Here is a 25,053-nt window from a genome sequence, read left to right as displayed (position 1 = left end):
CTGAAAGGCACCAGAGCCCCAGTGGTAACTCTGGTGACAGTAATAATAAAAATAAAAAACAAGAGGGAAGGGAGACAGAGACACATAGAGCCTCGCTTCACTGTTACGGTTTCACCCCTACAGATGGGGATAGGGGCTTGAACCTAGTCCTTTCCCACCGTGATGTGTGTCCCCACCCAGCCCCTCCACTATTTATAGGAGATAAGAGCACCTGACTGTGGGGAGTCCTGGATTTGAGCCTCTGCACATGGGAGCAGCAGGAACACCACCAGGGAACCCTTTGTCTCTATTTATCAAAGAGAGTAACATAGTTGGGGCCAGTGGACTAGCTCATTGACGCTACCCTGCCTTGCCTGAGACTAAGGTTCAAGCTGGGGGTGTGTAGTAGTAGGGGTGTGTGTGTGGGGTGCCCTTCCCAGAAAGGCCAGCTGTTCACCAAATCACACGGAGCCAATAGGTGGGTCAAGTGGTGGTGCACCCGGTTAAGTGCACATCGTAGTAAGTGCAAAGACCCGCTTGAGGATCTGGGTTCGAGCTCCCCACCTGCAGGGGGGACACTTCACAAGTGCAAAGCAGGTCTACAGGTGTGTGTATCTTTCTGTTCCTTTTTTAAAAATATATTTTTATTTGTATTATTGAATCAGGATTGAGAGGAGTGGGGGAGATAGGAAGAGAGAGAGACACCCACAGCCCTGTCTCACCACTTGTGAAGCTTTGCCCTACAGGTGGGGACCAGGGACTCAGCCTGGGTCCTTGCACACTGTAATGTGTGCGCCTAACCAAGTGCACCACCACCTGGTGGTGCTCCCTCCCTCTCTGTCTGCCCTCCCTCCTCAATTTCCCTCTGTCCCACCCAATAAAATATGGTGAAAAAAGGCCTCCAGGAGCAGTGGAACTGAGCCCCAGAAGCAAAACAAAGAGCAGACAGGAGAAATACAATAAATAGTTTAATCAAATTCTCAAATGCTGATGCATAGAAGTTAACATGAGTGCTGGGAAACAGCATTTTCTTCCCTGCAGGAACAAATATTTGGCTTGTGGAAAGGACTTCCACTTGGGGGAAGCCCAGAGGCACTTGGGTGGGAAAGGGAGCAGAGCAGGCAGGGCTTCCCCTCACCGCCAACACTGTCAACGTGACCAGGAGGCCGGTCTGGACATGGCGTCCACCCGGGATCCAGCGCAGGGAGGCGTCTCCCCAGGCCGCACTCGGGGTCTGCTGGCTGCAGGTGGGCGGGGTGGGGCGGGGTGGTGGTGTCACAGCTGCTTTAGGAACCAAAATCAAGAGCTCTGGTGGACCTGTCTCTGAGTGTGCTGGTCAGGCTGCACTCAGGCAGGGACCCCGTCTGGGCCTCTGGGGCTGGGTAGCAGGGTGTCCAGATGCTGCAGCAGCTGCTCACACAGGGCAGGCGAGCGGTGCTTGTGGGCCACTGCCTCCGCCTCTCGCGCCAGGAGCTCGGGGAACAGCCCAGCACCTGCCTTCAGGATGCCTGCAGGAGGAGAGCATCACCTGCTGCAGGGGTGGGGGCTGTGGGACCAGGCCCTTAGGAATGGCTTTCTGTTGTTGCTGACGGACCCCAGGGCACCCTGAGTCCCATGGTGCAATCATGGTCTCTAACCTCACGATAGCCCTCAGCAGGAGGGCCTAGCCCCAAGGCTCTCAAGGGCCCTGCCCGGTCAGGACCCAGTCACGGGGACACCACTCTCCCCTGAGTCCCCCCCCCACAGCCCTCTCGACCTCATGTGCAGTTGATCTTGCTCCTCCCACCAGCCCAGGGTCTGAGCTGACCAGGGTCCCCTGCCCTCACCTAGCACAGCGTTCTGGATGGTGGGTTCAGGGTCGTCCAGGTATACAAGGAGCTCATGGTACAGGAACTGGACGCTGCTCTGGAATGAGGCCCCACCGCCTTCACTGGCCACACGCTGCAGCCAGGAGCCCAGGGAGCCAGCGGCCGCCAGTCGTACCTCTTGTGCCGCGTCATCTAGCCGCTTCAGGAGTTCTGGGGGTGGGGGTGGTCAGGTCATCAGCCTGTCTCCTGGGGGTGCTGAGGCCTGAACCTAGAGCCGGAAGCCCGGGCAGGGAAGTCCCTGCTAGACCACCAGGCTATTGCATGGCCCTCAGGACCTCCAGTGGCCACTCCCCAGGCCGAGGCATCACAGCACAACGGCCCTCCACCCAGCCACACCTGGGTATATCTTGAGGAGCTGCTCTGGGTCAGCAGGGCTGGATGAGCGATCCAGGAAGACGCAGAGGATGTGGCAGGAGAGGAGCCGGGCAGTCTGTGTGTCCTCCTCCAGGGTGGTCAGCACCTGAGGCAGCAGCCTGTCCTGCATAGCCTGCACCTGGGGGCCAGGAAGAGGGCTCAGAGCACAGACAGACGCCCAAGGGGGGAGGAATGAGCCTATCCCATCCTCACAGACCCTGGGCCTGGCTCCTCCTCAGACTTGGGTGGGGGTGGGGGGGGCCGGGGGGAGGCCCAACCCCTCCTCCCAGTCCCAGTGCCTGTCCCTACCTGCTGGGCTGTCAGGGCCTGGCTGCTGAGAAGGGCCCACAAACAGGACACAGTAGCTGTGCGGATGGCTGCGGCCGTCCTCCCTGCACGCCACTGCAGGTTGGGGCCCAGGATGTCACTGACCACGGAGTCCAGGTAGCTGTGGAGCTGCCTGTAGAAGGGAGGGTGTGAGGGGGTCTAGAGCCCAGGCCGGCAGGAGAGGGGGTCCCGGGTGAGGGAGGTCCCCAGCTAGGGACTCTCCAGGCGACCACCACCTCCACCACAGAGAGGCACCCAGCCCTGGGCATCCATGGGCAGGAATAGGACAGGAGTACCCAGCCCTAGGCATCTACTGTGGGGTGGAGGTGGGACACAGACTCACCCCTGGGAGTCTAGGGTCTCAGGTGCATGCAACAGCAGCTGGGCCAGCAAGGACAGGAGCTTCAGCCGCATCTGGGGATCCTGGGCAGGATGCAGGCAGCCTCGAAGCAGGGGCATCAGCTGGGGCAGCACCTCACCCAGGGCTGGGCCTGGGAACAGCAAGATGGACGGCTTTGCGGGTGCCCATCCTGAGGGTCACCCAGCCCAGTACTCAGGAAGGGTGTACCCTTGGGTGGCTCGGGCCCCCAGCTCCAATGTGCATGCAGGTGGAGCCACAGAACAGCCTGAAGGTGCCAGGACGCCTCTTGTCCTCAGGGAGCAGCTCCCCCCACCCGCTGCTTGCTCCCCCTACCCCCATTACCAGCTGGGTGCCCCTGTCCCCTTACCAGCCTGGGTGAGCACCACGCTGAGCTGCAGGAGCTCGGCCGAGTATCCTGTCCAGTCCTGCGCTGAGGTGATCAGCCCCTCCAGGAGGGGACCCACGTGCTGCCCGTAGAGCCCCCGGCTGCCATCCACGCCCTCTGCTGCAGCCAGCAGGTCCAGGGTCTTGGCCACCTGGGGAAGCAGCGGCTGTGGTCCCAAGTCTACACAGGGCCCCCACCCCCATCCCCCCGGGCTCCCTCCTACCTGGTCCTCCAGGCCGCAGCTGCCCCACTGCGCCGTCACCGCCACCAGCAGCTGCATGAGTGGCAGCCCTGCGTCCCCTGTGTCCCCCCCGCAGACGGCCAGCAGGGCTTGCAGGCACATCAGAAGCTGCTCCCCATAGGGACGCTGGGGGTAGGGGTGGGTTCAGTCACTAGGAGGTAGACCCCACAGGCCTGTAGCCTTGTCTCCTGGGAACCCCCCTACACACACACACACACACACACACACACACACACACACACACACGTCTCACCTCCTGGGAGTGCCCCATGGCCTCGCCTCCGAGCAAGTCCCTACCCAGTCTCACTTCCTGGGCATCCACCACCCCCACCATGGCCTCACCTTGTGGGAACCCCACCACTCACAGTCTCACTCCTGACGTGACCTCACCTCCTGGGAAGCTTGGCAGATGTGGGAGCTGGCCAGTTCTGTGGCCACGGTCTTGACGTGGGGGTGCAGGATGGGGGCTGGGCAGCCACGCAAGATGCCCACAAGGACCCGCAGAGCCGAGGGGGAAGGTGCCATCCGCAGGGCAGGCAGCTGCAGCTTGAAGAGTACCTCGGGGCTGACAAAGGTGCCCAGCAGCTCGGCTGAACGCATACCCTGGGGGCCGGGGATGGGGTTCAGGGGAACCTCCTTGGAGGGCAATGTCCCGGGGGTGCCCCTCCCCAGGGCAGCCGCCAGGAGTCCTGAATGAGGGGCAGAAGCCCATAGTCCTCTCAGCCTCAGGATGGCATGGGGACACGGGGCTGGGAGGACAGTGCAGGCAGGGACACAAGGGGGCCATGGTGGAGGGGATGCCCAGGGTGGCCTCCAGGGCCCCAGACTGTGCCAGCCCTGGTAACAAACACCCAGCTCAGCACCTCCACCCAGGGCAGACCCAGGGCTCTGTCCTCCCCCACTCTATGGGCACTCACAGCGGCCACAACAGCAGGCTCCTGGTCGGCGCAGGCCAGCCGCAGGGTGCGCAGGAGAGGTTCCAGGTGCTGTGTTGCGTGGTCCTCGGCATGGAGCAGCAGTACCGCTAGCAGCCGTGCCGCCTTGCTCCGTGTGCCAGCCACCCAGTCGCCCACATCGTGGCAGATGGCCGGTAGGATCTTGGACAGGTTTCTGAAGACCAGCTCACGGCAGCCCAGCCCCGGGCGGCTCTCTGGAAGAGAGGCCATGTGAGGGCTGGGCGGCCAGCAGGATGTGTTAGCCAAGCCCCATCCCCCCCGCCCTAGTCAGGTGTCTCCAAGGCTAGGTTGATGGGGGCCTGGGCTGTACCCCAAGCCCTATGGACTACGGTGCTGGGGCACTGACCGGGTGAGGGATGGTGGGCGGGAGGTGGCGAGGCAAAGTCCAGCTTGTCCTTGAGGTCATCCTCATTCTCCTGCTGCCACTGCAGACCCACCTGCTCCCAGAGGCTGGCAGCTGCATGCCTACAGCAGGCCTCAGATCAGATGCCCGCCCATCCACCTGGCCTCCATCCATCTCCCCCACCCTGGCTCAGATGCTGCTCAGTCCCCCAGCTCCCCCACCCACCCCAGCCGCCTGCCTGCCCAGCCAACCCCCACCCCACTCAGCTAAGCACCCCCAGCCCCAGCTCACGCGATGTCGGGAACCTCGTCATCCAGGCTGCTGAGCAGCAGGGGGATGAGCTTGTGGAGGAAAGAGTAACGATCCCGCAGCTGCAGCAGCCAGTCCCCTACCACCATCGTCACCGCCTGGCGCACCTGCACCCCAGAAAGTGGGCCAGCGGTCAGGGGATGGCCAGGGATGTGAGGTGCAGCAAGACTGCTATGGTGGTGGGCCCCTGGCCACTGCCTTGTTGGGGGAGGACCCCCCCCCAGCCCCAGCGAGGACAGCCTGATGAGGCCTTCCCTTCACTCAAGAGGCAGGCGGGGGCTGATGTGACCCCAGCTCAGGGTGAGGGAGCAGTGTTCCTGCTGACCAAAAGCAAAGACCAGACACCTATCCTGCTCCCAGGACACCAGTCACACTTCACACTAGCCCAGAGCACCCAGCTATGCCAACAAATCTATTTACTTGTGGTCCTTACATTGGCTCCAGTACTGAATTGATGTTTCCAAAGACGTACACACATACCACAGCCCTAAGGCTCCTCCCCAAACGTGTGTGTGTGTGTGTGTGTGTGTGTGTGTGTGTGTGTGTAGGTGGGGGTGGGGGGTCAAGAGCCTGAGAAACCAGATGCACTATCAGGTGAGTTAGCAATACCTTGCCAGCCCTACTTTCTGAATTTTCACCGGATCTTGCTGGGGATGGAACTTGGGATTCCCTGAAGAGCCTGCATCCTGACACTGCGCTGTCTCCCCGGAGACGCACTGTCAGAACACGAGGAGCTGCCCCCCACCAATCGGTGCTCACTCCCCAACTCTCTGCAGCCAGGTTTTGGGTGGGTGGGTGGATTTGTCACATGGCATCGGTGAAGTGCCTGTATGTGAGCAGTCATCCCTCCTGCCTCTCCACTTTACTGAGGCCCCCACCCCAGCTCCAGTAGGGGTTGTTGTGACACCTCCACTTCATTCTGCGATGGAAGGGATGAACTCAGGCCAGGGGAGGCCATCCCCACTGTCTGAAGCTGTGCACTGGGCTGGCAGATTGACTTAAGGCCTCTAGTGATGGCCTCATTCTGCTGCTTTCTCACCACTTCGTGCTGCATTCTCGCCTCTGGGCCCTGCCCTGTCACCCTTTCTGCCCCAACAGGGCATGCATCTGGCCCTCTCCTTTACACTTCACCACATGAATCCCAGCACAAAGGCCTGGAGAGGAGCCTAGCCTCCCTGATCTAAATGAAACCCCAGGAGGGCGGGCAGGAAGGTGACACGGCCAGTTTCGCAAAGACAGAACTGGACTTTCAGTGAGTGGATATACAGCCTGAGTTACAGTTGAACAAGCCGCACTAAATGGTAAACGATGCCATCGGGGAGACACACGGAGGGCCTAGTGGACTTGTCAGGCTGGCACTGACCTGGAGACCCTGGCCTCAGATCCACAACACGCACTGCCACCCAGGGAAGCTGGGGCTGACCCCACATGTCATCTGTCTGCAGAGTCCCATAGGCCGACAGAAACACCCAAGGTCCAGCCCTGTCCCCTGCCCCCACCCCCAGCTTACTGACTGCTGAGGATTTTGGGGAAAGCTGCCCCAGGGCCCAGTGTGTGGGAGGCACTCAGCCAAGGGTTAGAATTCAACCAAGGGGGTGTGGGCGGTAGGGCAGCAGGTTAAGTGCACATGGCGCCAAGCCCAAGGACCGGCTTAGAGCCCCCAGTGCCCCACCTGCAGGGGAGTCGCTTCACAGGTGGTGAAGCAGGTCTGTAGGTGTCTACCTTTCTCTTCCCCTCTTATTCCCCTCGTCTCTCCATTTCTCTCTGTCCTACCCCAAAACAGTTATAACAACAATAACAATAACCACAACAAAGGCAACAAAATGAGAAAAATAGCTGCCAGCAGCAGTAGATTCATAGTGCTGGCACCAAGCCCCAGTGATAACCCTGGAGGCAAAACAACAACAACAACAAACAAACAAACAAAAAACTCAACCAAGGGTTAGAACAGGAGGCAGTATGGAAGTCGGGTGGTAGCTCAGCTGGTTAAGCCCACGTGGTGCAAAGTGCAAGGGCCAGCACAAGGATCCCTGTTCCCGCCCTGGCTCCCCACGTGCGGTGGGCGGGGCTGGGGGTCGCTTCACAAGCGGTGAGGCAGGTCTGCAGGTGTCTATCTTTCTCTCCCCCTCAGTCTTCCCCTCCTCTCTCCATTCTGCCCTGCCCAACGACGACATCAACAACAACAATAACTACAACAATAAAACAAGGGCAACAAAAGGAAATAGACAGATAAATAAATATTAAAAGAAAAGTACGGGAAGCAGCAGAAGCTCCTTCCCCCAAAGGAGGCCAGGGCAGTGTGAAGCTCTCGTTCAAAACCTTGCCAAGGAAGTGTCTCAGGGACAGGGGGGATAAAGAGCCCCCCCCCCCACTGACCTGCGGGACGTCGTCAAAGAGCCGCTGGGCGAAGTGGGGCAGCACCTCGTCTACCAACTTGCCGTCGCCAAACTGGACCACAGTGCCTGTGGCCTGGATGACAGCCACCCGCACCTTCCAGTGCTGGTGGGCGATGGTCTGCATCAGTGGGCTGACCAGGGACTCGGCCTGCATGTGGAAATGGTCTGCAGGGCAGGAGGAGACGCAGCGTCACAGGCCCTGTCCCGCTTCCTCCCCTCAGCTGCCCACCCGGGGTGCCCACAGCTGAAGGCTCGGGCGAGCGCTCTGCCCCACGGTGGCTGGGGCAGCACCTCCCCCGCGCCCACCGAGCCGGGGCCCTTGTCCACGGCCTCCCTCACCCGGCGTGGCCCGCGCCAGCTCGCTGGCGCACTGACAGCCCTCGCGGCGCACGGCGGGGAACGGGTCGTGCAGGGCGGCACGCAGCGCGGCTATGGCGTCGTCCAGCAGCGGCGCGAGCGCGGGCCCGCCGAGGCGAACGGCCAGGCGCAGCAGCTGCACGAGCGCCAGGCGCAGTTCCTCGCAGCCCTCGGGCGGCCGGCGGGTCCCGGGCGCGGGCAGCAGGCGCGACGTCAGCGCAGGCAGCAGGCGTGGCAGGGCGTCGCGGGGGTGCGCGGCGCGGAGCAGGCCCAGCTCCAGAAGGTGCGCGGCCAGAGCGCGGCAGCCCTCGGCGGGGTCGCTCAGGCCGCGGAGCAACCGCGGCAGCAACAGGCGCGCCCAGGGGCCCTGGAAGGCTTCCGGGGGGCCCGCTGCCTCCAGTGCCCGCTGAAGAGCTTCGAGCGCGCGCCGCCGTCCCGCTTTGCAGTCGGCGTCCAGCCCGGGCAGCAGACGGCCCAGGGTGCGGCTCAGCTCGGCCGCCTCGGCCACCGGGTCCACAGGGTCCGCGGGGTCCTCAGCGCCCGCCTCGGCCGCCACCAACGCCGCCATCTTCTCCGCGTTGTGCGTCGCCAGGGGAAACCGGCGCGCTGACGATGACACAACTTCCGTCTGACTTCAAGCAGAACTTACAGGCAACTTGCAGCGCGGATGGGCGGGGCCTTTAGGGGCGGGGCCAGGAGAGTAGGCGCTTCAGGATTGGATGGTGGGGCCGGAGATGTGGGCGGGGCCAGGAAGTGAGCGGTCTGTCACTGGATAACGGGGGCTGGAGGCGGAGCTCTGAGGAAATTGGCCATTGGGCGGGGGCGGGGTTAGAGGCGGGATAAGACTTCCAGTTAACCTGGACTGGCTGGCGAGGGAGGGCGGGGCCAGGAGCACGGCCAGCCTCGGATTGGGTGGCGGGATCAGGGGCGGGGCTAAGAGAGCCGGCCTAGGATTGCATATGGGGGTTGAGGGCGGGGCCAGAACGGTGGACAGCCTTGGATTGGGTTACAGGCCCAGACGTGGGCGGGGCACACGGCACAGAAACAGGAGGAGCCAAGTCGGCTGGGCGGGGGCCAAACATTGGGGGTGGGGCCTGCCTAATCCCCACGTGACTGATCAGCGTGGTTCTTGAACTTTGTCCCCTGGAGGGATGGAGACCTGATCGCCCCCCAGACCCCGAGGGGCAGGAGGACTGGGTTTTCGTGGTATGGGGGACTGGCTCTCGGACTGTGACATCCTTCCATGGGTATGCCCTCACCAGTTCCAGGGGACCTGCCTGAGCACCTGGGGACAGTTGACCCCGTGGAGAGCCACAGCCCGGCTAAGGGGGAGCTCAGACCAGATTGGAGGGACAGGGCCTGTTGTCACCTGGTTCCCAAAAGTGGCCAGACAGGCAGCTCAGGGCGCGCACCTCGTCTTCCAAAAGCCACAGTTGTCCAGGGCTAGCGATATAGCTGGGCTGAGGACCACCTGCCTTGCATGTGGCCTTGCACCCTGACACCTGGCCCACCACGTGGGGGTACTATTGTGGTGGGGAGGCTTCCCGTGCTCCAGTTCTCCCTCTGTGGCTGGGCCAGTCCCAGCACTGCTGCCTGGCCAGGATGACAGCACCGTCCGGCGTCTAGGAGGGGCCACAGGGCCAGAGTACCGGACTTACAGGTACAAGTCCCAAGCTTCCTGCCCTCACCGCCTGCGCCAGAGGTATGCTCTGGGACCTCTCACTAATAAACATTTTTTTGTCCTTCTTTCTTTTTTATTTGTTTACTTATTGGATAAAGGCAATCAGAAATTGAGAGGGAAGGGGTAAATAGGGAGACAGAGAGACATCTACAGCCCAGCTTCACCACTCATGAAGCTTTACCCCTACAGATGGGGACCAGGGGCTTGAACCTGGGTTCTTGCACACTGTAGTATGTGCACCTAACCAGGTGCACCACCACCGGCCCCTCCGTATTTTTTCTTTCCTCTTCCTCCTTCTGCTTTCTTCTTAACCAGAACACTGCTCAGCTCTGGCTTATGATGGTTGGAGGACTGAACCTGGAACTTCGGCACCTCAGGCATGAGTCTTTTTGTATAACCATTATGTTATCTACCCCCATCTCATGTCTCCAGTTTCTTTTAAAGATTTATTAGTGGAGTGGGAGAGGGGGTGGAGAACTAGGGACAAACTGGGGCTTTCTATGCTTTACCCACTGCTGCCACCTGCTGGGCCACAAGTGTCCTTCATTTCAGGGCCACACTGAATCTAACTCTTTCAAGGCTGACATTTGATGCTAGGTGTTGTGCTTTTCAAAGGTGGCTCCTAATCCTCTGCCCTTCTTCTCTCCATAGACTCTGGGGCCACCCTTCAGTTGAAGCACCAGGGTGGGATGGCAGGACACATTGCTGGGGCCACCCACTGGTGAGCATGTCTTGTGGGGGAGAGGGCTGTGCCGTGCCACACAGAGATGTAGTGATAGTGTGGTCACGCCTGTTCCCCCACAGACCCCTTCCCACCCGTTCTGCTGGGCTGATTGAACATGGGGACTTGGGGAGCAGGAGCACACAGGCCAGAGAGCTTTGTGGAGATGCTTCCCTGCCTGAACCCCTTTTCTGGGGTCCCCTGAGGGGGTTTATGCTTGTTGTGCCAGGACCCACACTACATGGTGACGTCAAGTGACAGGTCCCCCGCAGCTGTGGCTCACCTCTGTTCCCTGAAGCCCACACTCTAGTCTGGGGGAGCACATGTACTTGGGGTCCTGGGTTTTGGCTGGATGCTGCCCCCGTTACCCTCTGCCTAACATGCCTCTCAAACTACACCCCAGTCCCCCCCCCCAGAGAAACACCAGAGTGGACTCCATATGGACATTTTGTGAAATGTATGCAGGTTGCACCCAGACCCACATGGCCAATAATCTCTCACAACCTATGTGATGCTGGCGTGAGGGTGGGGTTCCCCCACTGAACATGCCCCTGCAGACACCACCTGTCCCACTGCCCCTCCCTGGGCCCCTGGTGGGCCCTGCGTGGAGGCACTGTCCCCGCAGAAGTGACATTTGGGCTGAGAGGTGGCGTGTGAGCTGGTATCACAGAGCTGAGGGTGGGGTGGGAGAATGAGGCCCTGAGGTGAGTCTCTTGGAGGCCAAGGGGGGGTCCTCTGTGGCCTCCTGGACACACAGGGCAGGGCAGTGCAGGGAAGCAGGTGACCCTGGATTTTTTAGGTGTCCTGGTAAAGCTTTTTTTTTTGCCTCCAGGGTTATCACTAGGGCTTGGTACCTGCACTATTAATCCACTGCTCCTAGAGGCTATTTTTTCCCTTTTGTTGCCCTTGTTATTTATTTAATTATTATTATTATTTTTAAAAACTTTTAAAAATATTTATTCCCTTTTTGTTGCCCTTGTTGTTCTATTGTTGTGGTTATTATTGTTGTTCTTGGTGTCGTTGTTGTTGGATAGGACAGAGAAAAATGGAAAGAGACGGGGAAGACAGAGATGGGGAGAAAAAGATAAACACCTGCAGACCTGCTTCACCCCCTGTGAAGCGACCCTTCTGCAGGTGGGGAGCTGGGACTAAAACTGAGATCCTTATGCGGATTCGTGTGCTTTGCTCCATGTGCGCTGGTCTACCTCCTGGTCCCCGAAGCTGGTGCCCTTCACTGAGACTATGAAGCTCCCCTTTCCCGAAAGCCCCCCCCCGGGGAGAGTAGTGTGAGGGGCCTTTGCAGCTGGCGGTGTAGACCAGCTTAGTGTAGATGTGAAGGCACTGTGTGGGGGCCAAGTGTAGACCAGTTAGCACAGATGCAGTGCAGATCCTGCAGTGTGCAACGCCTGTGGCTGCCATGACGCTGGGCAGGCAGGAGGGGGCAGTGTAGATGTGAAGCTTGGACAAGGGGAACGGCACTCTGGGGGTGGACGTGTAGTGCCTAATGTGGGGCTTGCAGTGTGTCCCCCCCAAGGGATGGGGGGCTTTGGAGGGTTGAGGAGCCTGGGGCTTCAGCCAGTAGTTGGCGGGGTGGGTCCTGGGGTAGGGGGGTAGAGAAGGGGGAGGGAGCCCTGGAGGCTGCGGTGGGGGGCAGATCGGGATGGGTGTGGGTGGTAAACCCAGAGGGACAAGATGGGGGTGGGGTGAGACGGGAGGGGGAGAGGGGGCAGCGCGGGGCGGGGGAGAGTGGGGGAGAGGATGGGGAGGGGATCTGGGCGGGGCGGAGGGCGGGGTCGCTGCAGTGCGGGACTGCTCACCCTGCGTCCCGGCGTCCCCGCCTCCAGCCTCGCGCGCTGCGCATCCAGGTAGGGGGCCGGACTGGGAGCCGGGGGTCCCCGCGGGGGTGGCCTTCGGGTCCCGTTCCCCGGCATGGCTGCTGGGGTCGGGGGTCTGAGTCCAGCGCGCTGTCCCCCGACCCTGCATTGTGACTCAGCCCCTGCCCGGCCACCGCGATTGTCCCCTACCCTCGGGCCTTGGTGCCCCCCCCACCCTGACCCTGACCCTAGGGCCGGCCCCCCCCACCCCGACTCTGACCCTGGTGCCCGGCCTCCTCCCCCCCCCCCCCGCCAAGCGTCCCCCGGGGCTGGAGCGGAGGCTGGGGCGGCCGGGGTGGGCGGGGGCCGGGCGGTAAAGCTGTGCTCCCCGCAGGCCCCGGGGCGGCCGCGGCTATGGACGACGAGGAGGCCGCGCTGCCCGGCTGCGAGCTGTACGTGCGGCGCCACGGGCTGCAGCAGGTGCTCCGCGAGTGCGTGGTCTTGCTGTGCGTGGACAGGCCCGAGCGGCCGCTGCGCTTCCTGCGCGAGCACTTCGAGCGCTTGGAGAAGGTCAGCGCCACCCATCGACCCCACCCCCACCCCCGACCCAGCGCCCTCCCAGGGACCCCCCCACACACCATCACCACCCCCACCCCTCCTCCCAGGGACCCATTGTCCCCCCCACCCATCGTCCTCCTAGGGGCCCCATGATCACCCCACTCCCTCCTCTCAGGGACCCATAGGCCTCCCAGGGACCCATCCTACCCAGAGATCCATAGTACTCTCCCCCAGGGACCTATCACCATCCCCATTCTCGTCTCCTCCCCATTGCCCACCCAGGGAACCCATCACCCTCCCCAGGCACCCAGTCCGTTCCAGGGACCCATGGTGCCCCCCACCTTGGGGACCTCCTTCCAATTTTGGGACTCATTATGGGATGCAGGTGGGCACCTCACTGCCCCCCCCCCGTCCTGACCCCCCACATCCAGTCTGTCCCCTTTTTTGGGGGGTGTGCCTAGCTCTGGGGGGCTGGACAGTGCACCCTGGTACACCCCATGCTGGGTTGCCATGTGTCAGGGAGGCTGCCCTCTGTGGGCTTGGCCCATGTGGTCTCCGTGGCCCCTGGACACGCAGGACAGGGCGGTGCAGGGGTGCAGGTGACCCTGGATTTCCGGGCTGTGCTGGTGAAGCCAGCGCCCTTGGCAGAGCCTAGGAAGCTCCCTTTTGTGAGAGCCTCAGGAGCACAACATGAGGGGCCTTTGTGCCCACCTTGTAGACCTGCTCTGGCATGTACAATGCCGGCGACCTGACCTGGGACCTCAGGCTCCAGGGTCCAGTGCTGTATCCACTGCACCCGCCTCGTAGCTGTCTAGTTCCCCTCATGTGACATTTCTGTGCCAGGAAGGCCAGCCCAGGACAAGTGATCAAGTGATTATTTCTACTTCTTCTTTTTAAAAATTATTTATTTATTTACTTATTTTACCTTTTGTTGCCTTTGTTGTTTTTTTATTGTTGCTGTAGTTATTATTGTTGTTGTCATTGATGTCATCGTTGTTAGATAGGACAGAGAGAAATGGAGAGAGGAGGGGAAGACAGAGAGGGAGAGAGAAAGATAGACACCTGCAGACCTGCTTCACTGCTTGTAAAGCGACTCCCCTATAGGTGGGGAGCCCGGGGCTCAAACCAGGATCTTTATGCCGGTCCTTCTGTTCTACTTCTTCTTCACCTTCTCCTTCTCCTTCTCAGTCTTCCTCCTCCTCCTCTTCTTCTTCCTCTTTTTTTCCTTTTTTTTTTTCCTTGCAGGTTTGTGTCATATGGCACTTGATGTTTCACTTTCTGCCAATGAGCTGATTTGCTTATTTATTTTAGAGGTAGAGACAGAGAGGGGGGCTGGGTGGTAGCGTACCCAGTTAAGCATATGTTGCCATGTGCAAGGACCAGGGTTTGAGGCCCCTTTTTTCCCTGCAGAGGAGAAACTTCACAAGTGGTGAAGTAGGGCTGCAGGTATCTTTCTCCCTATGTACCCCTTTCCTCTTGAATTTTTTTTAAAGATTGTATTTATTTTATTAATGAGAAAGATAGGAGGAGAGAGAGAAAGAACCGGACATCACTCTGGTACATGCACTGCTAGGGATTGAACTCGGGACCTCATGCTTGAGAGTCCGGTGCACCACCTCCCAGACCACCCTCTTAATTTCTAGGTGTCCTATCTCATGAAAGAAGAAAAGGAGGGAGGGGAAGGAAAAAACGGCCTCTGTACCTTTGAGGTTCTGCCACAGGTGTGGGGGCTGGGCTTGTCTGAGCTTTGCAGTGCACCATCCCCCAACCCTGGCCACGAGCACCAGACCTGGAGGCCTCTGCAGAGGTTTCTCGTGGGTGTGCTGAGGAGGTACGGCTGTGGGTGCCTGCTCAGCTGTAGAAGGAACAGCCAAAGCTGCCCCAGAGTCTGCCTGCCTAGTCCCAGGTTCTAACCCCACCCCAGGTACCAGCATGGACTTCTGGGACTCAGCAGTTTTGGGGTGGCTGAAGCTCAAGTGCTTCTGCTGGATTTAAAATTTAAAAAAAATTTAGGGAGTTGGGCAGTAGCTCAGTGGGTTAATTGCAGGTGGCATGAAGCACAAGGACCGGTGTAAGGATCCCAGTTTGAGTCCCTGACTCCCCACCTGCAGGGGAGTCGCTTCACAGACGGTGAAGCAGGTCTGCAGGTGTCTATCTTTCTCTCCCCCTCTCTGTTTTCCCCTCCTCTCTCCATTTTTCTCTGTCCTATTTAACAAAGACGACATCAATAACAATAGTAACTACAACAACAATAAAAAACAATAAGGGCAACAAAAGGGAAAATAAATATTAAAAAATATAAAAAACTTAATTATCTTTATTTATTTATTGGTTATAGAAATCCAGAAATTGAGAGGTGAAGGAGGTGATAGAGAGGGAGAGAGACACTTACAGCACTGCTTCACCACTTGCAAAGCTTTCCCCCTGAAGGTGGGAACCGGGGGCTTGAACCTGGAAAATGTTTATTTTCCCTTTTGTTGTCCTTGTTTTATCATTGTTGTGGTTATTATTATTTTTATTGATGTCATTGTTGGATAGGACAGAGAGAAATGCAGAGAGGAGGGGAAGACAGAGAGGGAGAGAGAAAGACAGATACCTGCAGACCTGCTTCACCACCTGTGAAGCGACTCCCCTGCAGGTGGGGAGCCAGGGGCTCAAACCGGGATCCTTATGCCAGTCCTTGCACTTTGCGCCATGTGAGCTTAACCTGCTGCGCTACTACCCTACCCCTAAAATATTTTATTATTATTATTTTTTGATAGGACAGAGAGAAATTGAGAGGGTGGGGAATAGAGAGGGGGAGAGACCGAGAGACACCTGCAGACCTGCCCCACCACACGTGAAGCTTCCTCCCTGCTGGTGGGGGGCAGGGGCTCGAGCCCAGGTTCTTGTGCATGGTGACACTTGCACTTAGCCAGGTATGCCACTGCTGAGCCCTGTGCTGAGTTCTTGAGTTAAGAGAAGCCTCAGGCTCCTCAGTGTCTCCTCCGGGAGCGTTCCCGCTGGGCTTGATGTGCCCTCAGCCAGAGCCACAAATTGTCCAGTGGCCATGGGGTGCTGCCATCAGTTCCTCTTCTTATGGTGTCTGTTGCCTGAAGGGTGTCATCTTTGAAATTCAGTTTCTCCATGTTTTTTGTTTGTTTTTTCCCTCTAAAGTATAGATAGGAGGCTGGGTGGGGCAGTAGTGCAGTTAAGTACAGTAGTGCAGTAGTGGGTTAAGCACACATGGCGTGAAGTGCAAGGACCAGTGTAAAGATCCCAGTTTGGGCCCCCGGCTCCCCACCTGCAGGGGATTCACTTCTATCTTTCTCTCCCCCTTTCTGTCTTTCCCTCCTCTCTTGATTTCTCTCTGTCCTATCCAACAACAGCTACAGCAAAAACAGTAATAATAACAACAACGATAAACAACAAGGGCAACAAAAGGAAAAAAATGGCCTCCAGGAGCAGTGGATTCATAGTGTAGGCACTGAGCCCCAGCGATAACCTTGGAGGCAAAAATAGATAAATGAATAAAAATAAAATTGACGTTTGAGATAAAGGTAGGGAGAGAGACAGAAACAGAAACAAACGTCCCCCACCCCTAGCAACATTCTGTGCTGTGCCTGAGCTTGAACCTGGGTCTCAGGCTGGTGAGCCCAGAGAGCTCCCGCTGGCCAGGGCTTCTGTCAGGCTGGGCCGTGTCTGAGGAGGGCATCCACATGCAGTCCCCACCTGCCCCTGCAGGAGGAGACCAGGCAGATCCTGGCCCAGCAGAAGTCAGCCTCCCAGTCGGACCCCCACGATGAAGATGTGTCCCCTACACCACACAACCCTGCGGTGAAAGTGCGGCACCGGCGGGGGGGAGTGAGCGCTGAGGTGTACACGGAAGAGGATGCCGTGTCCTACGTGCGCAAGGTGGGTGGGGGGGCAAGGTGGGTGGAGGCTGGTGCCAGACCCCCTTGAGGCTCCCACAGGCCCCCCACAGGGCACCACACAAGGCCCCCCATGGGGCTCCCACAGGCCCCACCATGTGGGGCTCCATCCCCTCAGGGCCCCCCCAAAGGGCTCCCTCCCATAGCTTCTTCCTCTCAGGGTGCCTCCACAGGCCCCCCCATCTCTAAGTAGCCTTGGGGGGGGTTGTTGCACATCCTTTCTTGTGTCTGTCTGTCTGCCTGCCTTCTGTCTGGTTGCCTTGAGCTGGTGCTGGGCTGCCTCCGAGTCTGGGTGCCCCCCAGGTCATCCCCAAGGACTACAAGACCATGACTGCACTGGCCAAGGCCATCTCCAGGAACGTGCTGTTTGCCCACCTGGACGACAATGAAAGGAGGTTGGTGGAGGGCATGGGGGGGCAGTGGGCAAGGGCTCCTGGGGAATGGGGGGCCATGGGGCATGCTGGAGGGCATGGGGGGCAGGGAGCTCCTGGAGAATGGGGGCCATGGGGCATGGTGGGGGGCATGAGAGGCAGGGGCTCCTGGGGAATGGGGTCATGGAGGGATGGGAGGGGGTTCCTGGGCTGTGGGGGATGATGTAGGGGGGCTTACCAGATGTGGCGGCTCACAGGGCATGGGGCAGGATACCTGTTTGGCATAAGGAATAGGGGCTCACAGGGCCTTGGGGTCTTAGAGCCAGGGTAGAAACATGGGGGCTTGCTGCTCTTGGGTGAGGGAGAGGTGCTGTGTTCTCAGTCCCCCCTGCACCCACCTCAGGGTCTCCAGGGAGGCCAGCTGGGGGTGCCAGGGTTCATCCAGTAGTGCTTTGTGGGAGGGGTGTTTGGAGGGGGCTTTTCCTGAGAAGGGGTGCAGTTGTCACAGGGGCCTTGTGACCTGCAACTCCTGAGGAACTGGACTGAAAGCAGAAAGCCCCCCCTCGCTACCTCCCAGCCCCAGCCCCCACAACCTCCCAGTTCCCCAGCTCCCCCAGACTTCAGCCCCCCTAGATTCCATTCCCCCCTCCCCGACTCCAGCCTCTGCCCAGAGCCGCTCACTGGCAACCTCTTCCCTGGCCTTCCTGTTCTGGGGACTGGCCCTTGTGCTGTGTCTGGTGCCATCCCTGGGTCCCGTGGGGGCTGCTTCAGGTTCTCTCCCCTCCAGGGCAGGGGTGCTGCCCAGGGCTGAGCTGTGCTAACCTCAGTTTCCTGTCCTCTCCCTGTGGGCACGTTCCTGGGACGGGAGCCTGGCGTAAGAGGACACACTGAGGGCCAGGTTGTTTCCTTGTGGCCCCAGGCTTGTGATGCCCTGCTCAGCACTTAGAGCCCCCAGCTGCTTCCTGCTATCTCAGGCTCCCCCCCCCCCACCGCCCCCAGGGGATCCGATCAGGGCCAGCTGGGTCCTGAGTGCTGGCCAACCTCCCTGTCTATACTACCAGCTCTGAGGGGGGGAGGGCAGGATCTGGGCAACAGGTGGGAGCCCCATGATGGCTGCAGGGCTTGGGCAGTGTGCAGCAAGCAGTGTGGGGTCTCCCACTATGCACAGGGCACAGCTCAGCTTCCATGCTAGAATCTCAGCTTCCTGTCCTGGTGGCCAGCCCAGAGGAAGGGGGAGGGTGTGGCCAGTGCCCAGTCCCTAGGGTATCCATGCCTGTCCGAGCCAGGCTGAGCGGGTGGGGCCAAGCCTGGCCTGGACAGCGGCCTTCCCAGGCTCATGGGGCCATTCGAGGCTGCTTCCCGGCTCCTGGTGAGAATGCCCCTCCCCTTAGCAGGTGTGCGGGTGACTGGTCCTTGGTCTCGTCCTCTGGCCTCAGAGACTGCATATGTGGTTAGAACGACGGGGGGGGGGGGAGGGGAGCAGCTTGAGCCTGGTCAGTGTGTGATAGTGTCCTGATCATTTCGTAATGACTTCCCAGTCAGTGTGTCACAGGTTCCTGCTCCCTGTCCCAAGCAGGCAGGCTGTGGTTTACGGTGCCTCCCCTGCCCATATCCCCTCCTCTGTTGCCTCATCTTTTCTTGTTATTTTTTTGTATTTTTTAATTTTTTTATTTATTCCCTTTTGTTGCCCTTGTTGTTTTTTTATTGTTGTAGTTATTATTGTTGTTGTCATTGTTGTTGGATAGGACAGAGAGAAATGGAGAGAGGAGGAGAGAAAGATAGACACCTGCAGACCTGCTTCACCGCCTGTGAAGCGACTCCCCTGCAGGTGGGGAGCCGGGGTTCGAACCGGGATCCTTATGCCGGTCCTTGTGCTTTGCGCCACCTGCGCTTAACCCGCTGCGCTACAGCCCGACTCCCTTCTTGTTATTTTTATTCTCTGTCTTGTCTTTCCTGGTATGTCTGTATTCTGGACCTATTACTCTTTAAGACTGAAGGAGTAGGGGGAGTCGAGCGGTAGCACAGCGGGTTAAGCACACGTGGTGTGAAGCACAAGGACCTGCATAAGGATCCCGGTTCGAGCCCCGGCTCCCCACCTGCAGGGGAGTCGCTTCACAGGCGGTGAAGCAGGTCTGCAGGTGTCTGTCTTTCTCTCCTCCTCTCTGTCTTCCCCTCCTCTCTCCATTTCTCTGTGTCCTATCCAACAACGACATCAATAACAACAATAATAATTACAACAACAATAAACAATAAGGGCAACAAAAGGGAAAATAAATAAATAAATAGATTGAAGGAGTTGGAGGGAGGGAAAAAGAGACAGAGGCTCCTCAGCTCTGCAGCTCTGTACCTGGGGCTGTGCGGGAACTTGGGGCTCACATGTGGCAGAGGGGGCACTACTTTGGTGAGCTGCTCTGCCTGCCCTTTCTGTAGAAGATGGAGAACCCAGGGCTGGGCAATGCCACACAAAATCAGCAGGGCACACAAGGTACTATGTGTGAGGACTGGACCGGGGTTCAGTTCCCAGAACCTGCCTGCAGATTAGAGTTTCAGGAGTGGTGGAACACTGCTGTCACCACCATCATCACCATCACCACCTTCACTGTCACCATCACTACCATCACCATCCTTACCATCAGCACCACCACCATCACCATCACTGTCTCACCATCACCCCCACATCACCAGCACTACCAGCTGTCTCGTCACCAGCATCATAGTAACTGTTAGCTGCCTTCCTCTTTCTGGCAGCCCTTTGGCTGTGGGGTGGCTCCAGCCTTGGTGTTGCTCTGTCAGTCTGGTGCCAGCTCAGCCATCTGCCTGGGCCTGCAGCTGTGTCACAGCTTCTCTGCTATGTCCCATACTCTGCCTGTCCCTGGGTCTGAGGTGGGTCAGGGGTCACCTGGGGTTCAGGCAGGGTAGGAAGGACTCTGGGACTCTAGCCAGTTCCTTGGTCAGTGCCCGGCACAGCAGGCAGGACCCCCCTGGAGCCAGTACCAGCTTGTGCCTTCTGTGGAGTCAAGCCCTTCCTGGGGAGCAGGGAGACATGGTGATTTGGCAGGAGGTGGGGCAGGGACGGTGGGCCCCCACTGGCTGCCCTGGGACAGGCCCTGCCCTGGGAGCTGATGGGTGTGGGACTGGGGGTGTGCAGGCAGGCTGGTGGAGCAGGACTGGGAGCCCGCCCTTCCTGCAGAGCCCATGGTTCTGCTCCGAGCTGCTGCTGGCACTCAGGGATTCACTATCTGCCCATTCCCCTCCTCCCTCTGTCGCTGCTGTGTTTTTCTTGCAGTTGGCTGCCGCCCCAGGTGATGGGAAAAACACGCGGACATCCCTGTGTGTCCACTGTGTCTGTCCACTGGGGGCGTGCTATTCTTGCTGCCTTGGCTTGGGCCTGCTCTGGCTGGGCGCACGGGGGAGGGGGCATAGCTTGCAGATGCTCTGAAACAAAAGCAGCATTTTGCAGGGTATAGCCTGTGTGTGTGTTGGGGGGGGACCATGCCCTGGTCAGGGACTATGCCATCCACTCTGCCAGCAGTGTTGCATGGCATGGGGTACAGGGCCCAGGCCATGGCCAGCACTGGGCAGGCCTCCGTTCTGGCTACCCCCAAGAGGGCTCTGCTCTGCCTTCCAGAAGTGGGGAGTGTGCCCTAGCATCCTGGCAAGGGATCTGTGACACCTTGTGTCCCTGGCCAGGGTTCTGTGACACTATGTGTCTCTGTAGGGGTCTGTGACGCCATGTCTGGCTAGGAGTCTGTGACGCACTTGAAAATGGGACTAGCTGCCTGAGTCCTGGGGGCCGGGTCCCTTCTGTGTGTCCTGGGGAAAAGAGAGAGGCCGCTGCGATACCATCCTCCCTCTGGACCCTCAACCTGCCCTGTGGCCACTACCCTGGGCTGGCCCTGGGCTGGAATCTGCCCCTGTGGATGTCCTCCCATGCTCTGCCTGAGAGCTCCCTGCCACAGCCTTGTTTCCTGGCCACCAGAGGACAGACTGGGGGCCATGGAGAGTGGCCTAGGTGGTGAGGGCTGCAGGTGACCCTCCCTCCAGCATGGCTGCGTCTGTCCAGTCTGATTATCCTTTCTGCTGACCCAATGGCCGGCCACGGCCCACCTAGTAAAGCTGCCTGAGGGCATCTGCTGATCGTCTCATCCTGTTGCATCTGCACATGCCCCCTCCTGGCTCCCAGACAGCGGGTCGGTCCAGGGCCACAAAGTCCATGCTCCATGGTTGGTGCTCCAGCTCAGCGGGGAGTGCTGAGGGGGGAGGTTCCTGAACCCCACAGTGGCTCCCACAGTGAACAGCTGCTTCACGCTTGTCCTTCAGGGAGAGAACAGTTGCTGGGAGGTGGCAGACAAAGCCGCTTTGAGTCCCGGGGACAGCTGGGGCTGGTGAGGGGGTCAGCTGCTCCACCAGGTCTCAGCCTCCTCAAACTGAGCACCCTGGCCTGTGCTGCCCCCAGCACTCTATTTCTTATGGCGAGAAAGTGTTTTCTTGGGTCTTGACTGTTGACACGAGGCTGTCTGACTAATGGAGGCTGTTTGCACTGCTGAGGGAGACCTCAGCCTTAGATGTTTCCCCATCCCTCCATTACCCATCCACTAGTCATTTCTCTCCCTCTCTCTTAAAAATACCTATCTATCTATATCTATCTATCTATCTATCTATCTATACATATTGAATAGAGACAGAAATCTAAAGGGATGGGAAAGATAGTGAGAAAGAGAGATAGCGATACCTGCAGCCCTGCTTCACCACTTTCCCTCTACAGGTGGGGACCAGAGGCTCGAACCCAGGTCTTTGAGCATTATAACATGATTGTTCAACTAGGTGTGCCACTTCCCAGCACCTCATCCACCATTCTCTATCCATTATCTACCACTCATCCATAATCCATTCATCATTTATTCATGTATCATCCATCCATCCATCCATCCAACATTATTTATTAGCTACCCATCCCTCCACTGTCCCTCTGCCCACCCTGTATCCATCTAGCACCCATCCACCCTCCATCTATTATCCATCCATCCATCCATCCATCCACCCAGCATCCATCATGCCTCCACCACCATCCTTCCCATACTCAGCAGGTACTTGTGCTAAGTCTTCCTTGCTGGGCACTAGGGAATGTTTCTATTGTTGCCTCTTTTCTTGCAGTGGATAAGACCCTTGGCTTTGCGGAAGGGGAGGTGGGGATCCAGGCCCCCCGAAACCCACCATACATCTGCCAACCTGAGCCCTCACCCCTTCCTGGGGCCCAGTCCCTCTGCCTTCACCCCTTCCTGGGGCCCAGTCCCTCTGCCTTCACCCCTTCCTGAGGCCCAGGCTCCAGTGTCTCCTGAGGTATTGAGCTCAGCTGCTGAGCTCTGGCTTCCACCCTCTTCCTGCGCTGTTTGGGATGTTGGACAATGTGAGCATTTGCGTCTGGGTTTTAATGGATCAATTTGAGTGGAGGGGAGGGAGGCTGTTTCTAGGTGGCTCATCACTTCAGGGAGCCAGGCCAAGCCTGGAGGCTCAGCTGAGGCCACGGAGCTGGACAGCTCTGGTGCTCCTTGGCTTTGAGCTGGGCCTGTGTGAGTGAGGTGGTGGACACAGGCCTGCAGCCCTGTCTTGGTGAACCCTGGTCTTGGTGGGCTCAGGACCCGGGCTGCTGGCCTCACCTGACCCTGGGCCTTGGTGGGCTCAGGACTGAGCTGCTGGCCTCAGCTGACCCTGGGCCTCAGTGGCCATGGGGCCATCTGAGGGAGTGTGATGAATTTTCCGGCCTGTCTGCATACAGGATCTGTTTCCTGTTCTGGACGGCTGTCTGGGTCATGCATCTCAGGAGGAGGTGTTCCTGCACCCTGTCTTTGTGGGGAGACCAGGAGAGAGGCGACTTCTCCCTCAGCCTCTGGGGACATCGGGGGAGCCAGGCAGAGCTGTGTATGGGCCAGTCTGGCTGCACCTGTGAGACTGTCAGCTCCTGGCCTCCCTTTCCTTGACTTCCAGGGCTGCGGTCCCCCAGGAGAGTGCACACTGGGGCATGTCTGAGGACCCTGGTTTAAGCCGAAGAACCACATGGGAGTATGGTGTGAAAGGGAGGCTTAGTGAGCGGTGGGGCTGCACTGTGGGACCTCTCCCTGTCTCTCTGTCTCTCTGTCTCTGTTTCTGTCTCCTCCTCCGTCTCTGTGTCCCCCTCTGCTTGTGGCCATGATGAGAAGAAGGAGCGTCTGTTGGGGTGATAGGACCACACAAGAGTGAAGCCCCAGTAGCAAGCAGCAGCAAAAAGAGAGTTAACTGCTCTCTATGGGTCACACAATGTTTTCAAAGCCCAAAACACACACACAGCACCATCTGGAATTCTGGGCTCTGAGGCTAATGCACTTTTGAGGGGAGGCTGCAGAGTGTAGGTGCCTCTGCGAGTAGGCCAAATAACAACCCCTGGGTCTTAAAGCCCACAAGGCCCACCGCCCTCCAGAGACCCCCAGCCCCCGGCCCCGTGGAGAGGTCCCAAGCTGCCCTGGAGTGTGGCCTGGGCTGCTGGGACCTTGTCACAGGAGGACCACATTGGGCTGTTGGGATTGCTGCGTGTCCCTGGGACCCTGGAGTGATGGCTTGTGGATGGGGTTTGGTTTCTTCTAGAAATAGGTGCAGGTATTGGGGCTGGGATCTTGGACCCTGGCAACTCCCATGGACCCCCCTCAGGTTCCCCAGATACAGGAGAGAGCAGGCACCTCCAGCCCCCTGCAGGATGGAGAGTCTTTGAGTGGGACTGGCCCCGGGGAATGGGTGAGGGCAGGGGGACTGGGCCTCAGGAAGGGGTGAGGGCAGAGGGACTCAACCCCAGGAAAGACTGAGGGCTCATGTCAGCAGATATGTGCTGGGTGTGTGTGTGTGTGGGGGGTCTGGCCCTTCTCCCTGCACAGCCAAGGGTCCTGTCCCACTGCGCTGGCTGTGGTCCTGGCTCTACAGTGCCCTCTGCCTGTCTACTTCATGTCTCCTCTGTCCATCTTCACACCCACTGTGGGTGGGCATGACTTTATCTCCTCTGCTTCCCATCTACACCCTGCTGAGCACCTATGTGCCCCGTCCAGCACCCACTGAGTATCTCCCTTGCAGTGACATCTTTGACGCTATGTTCCCTGTGATGCACATCGCGGGAGAGACTGTCATCCAGCAAGGTGTGTCCCTGTCTCCTTCCGGGCAGCTCCATATCCTTTCCTGGGGCCAATTCTTGGGGGAGGGGTTTCTAGTGAGACCTGAGAGGGTGAGCTCAGAGTTCTTTTTTTTTTTTTTTTTTTTTACCAGAACACTGTTCAGTTCTGGTTTATGGGGTGCAGGGGATTGAACCTGGGACATTGGAGTCTCAGGCATGAGAGTCTGTCTGCATAACCATTATGCTATCTACCCTCCACCCAAGCTCAGAGTTCTACAGGGGGCAAGGAGGGCACTTCCCTGAGCCAGCTGGGGTCCAGGGGGTCAGAGATGGAGGTGAGGGCCAGGCTGGGCAGGGTCCAGGGGGTCAGAGATGGTGGTGAGGGCTTGGTAGGGTCCAAGTGGTCAGAAATGAAGGTTAGAGCTGGGTGGGACCAAGGGGCTCAGAGATGGTGGTGAGGGCTGGACAGGGTCAGAGGGTCAGAGGTGGAGATGAGGGCCAGGCTGGGCATTGTCCAGGGGGTCAAAGATGAAGATAAGGGCCAGGCTGGACAGGGTCCAGGGGGTCAGAGATGGTGGTGAGGGCTTGGCGGGGTCCAAGTGGTCAGAGGTGGAGGTGAGAGCCAGACTGGGCGTGGTCCAGGGGGTCAAAGATGAAGGTGAGGGCTGGACGGGGTCCAGGGGGTCAGCGATGGAGGTGAGGGCCAGGCTGAAAGGGGTCCAGGGGGTCAGCGATGGAGGTGAGGGCCAGGCTGAAAGGGGTCCAGGGGGTCAGCGATGGAGGTGAGGGCCAGGCTGAAAGGGGTCCAGGGGGTCAGCGATGGAGGCGAGGGATGGGCTGTGCTGCTGGGCGAAGTTGCAAGTTGCCACTGCTAATGTGTGTATCTCTGTCCACAGGGGACGAGGGGGACAACTTCTACGTTATCGACCAGGGAGAAGTGGATGTAAGTAGGAGCAGGTGTCTCTAGGTCCTGGGGTGTCTCCTCACTC

General features: G+C 58.9%; 2 protein-coding genes across 6 annotated transcripts in view; one reads left to right on the top strand and one right to left on the bottom strand.

The window, feature by feature from the left end:
- Positions 1 to 934: 934 nt before the first annotated feature.
- DNAAF5 (dynein axonemal assembly factor 5) lies at positions 935 to 8,479 on the bottom strand. Of its 3 annotated transcripts, none has more exons than XM_060173154.1 (13): positions 7,859 to 8,478; positions 7,500 to 7,684; positions 5,106 to 5,230; positions 4,818 to 4,936; positions 4,433 to 4,665; positions 3,906 to 4,118; positions 3,498 to 3,641; positions 3,257 to 3,440; positions 2,872 to 3,019; positions 2,511 to 2,661; positions 2,184 to 2,340; positions 1,806 to 1,997; positions 935 to 1,487 (listed from the first exon to the last, which is right to left on the bottom strand). In XM_060173154.1, the coding sequence occupies exons 1-13, from the start codon at positions 8,442 to 8,444 to the stop codon at positions 1,327 to 1,329; spliced, it is 2,598 nt and encodes an 865-aa protein (XP_060029137.1). In that variant the 5' UTR covers positions 8,445 to 8,478; the 3' UTR covers positions 935 to 1,326. The 3 variants fall into 3 exon arrangements, with proteins under 3 accessions (XP_060029137.1, XP_007525181.1, XP_060029138.1); XM_007525119.3 differs by having other exon boundaries at positions 3,257 to 3,425; XM_060173155.1 differs by having other exon boundaries at positions 1,347 to 1,510; positions 7,859 to 8,479.
- Positions 8,480 to 9,104: 625 nt separating this feature from the next.
- Positions 9,105 to 25,053, top strand: part of PRKAR1B (protein kinase cAMP-dependent type I regulatory subunit beta) — a 28,933-nt gene continuing 12,984 nt past the window's right edge. Inside the window, exons 1-7 of one of the 3 annotated variants that reach the window (XM_060173187.1) lie at positions 11,851 to 11,868; positions 12,123 to 12,143; positions 12,487 to 12,662; positions 16,374 to 16,544; positions 16,865 to 16,956; positions 24,028 to 24,089; positions 24,961 to 25,007. In XM_060173187.1, the coding sequence (XP_060029170.1) occupies positions 12,507 to 12,662; positions 16,374 to 16,544; positions 16,865 to 16,956; positions 24,028 to 24,089; positions 24,961 to 25,007 (528 nt within the window). In that variant the 5' untranslated portion in view covers positions 11,851 to 11,868; positions 12,123 to 12,143; positions 12,487 to 12,506. Of the gene's footprint in view, positions 9,124 to 11,845; positions 11,869 to 12,122; positions 12,144 to 12,486; positions 12,663 to 16,373; positions 16,545 to 16,864; positions 16,957 to 24,027; positions 24,090 to 24,960; positions 25,008 to 25,053 lie in introns of those variants that run through there. The other 2 variants (XM_060173186.1, XM_060173188.1) reach the window with 2 other exon arrangements.

The sequence above is a fragment of the Erinaceus europaeus genome, chromosome 15 (assembly GCF_950295315.1).
Source record: "Erinaceus europaeus chromosome 15, mEriEur2.1, whole genome shotgun sequence".
Classification (NCBI taxonomy): Eukaryota; Metazoa; Chordata; class Mammalia; order Eulipotyphla; family Erinaceidae; genus Erinaceus; species Erinaceus europaeus.
This window is presented reverse-complemented; position numbering and strand designations above follow the sequence as displayed.

Bases quoted from the DNA above. Each gene is read 5' to 3' on its own strand.
- DNAAF5 (XM_060173154.1), bottom strand. From the start codon at position 8,444: ATGGCGGCGTTGGTGGCGGCCGAGGCGGGCGCTGAGGACCCCGCGGAC. The intron at 4,937-5,105 runs GTGAGCTGGGGC...GGCCTGCTGTAG, and splicing joins GACGAGGTTCCCGACATCGC to GCATGCAGCTGCCAGCCTCT. The intron at 3,642-3,905 runs GTGAGGTCACGT...CCCTACCCCCAG, and splicing joins TCTGCCAAGCTTCCCAGGAG to CGTCCCTATGGGGAGCAGCT.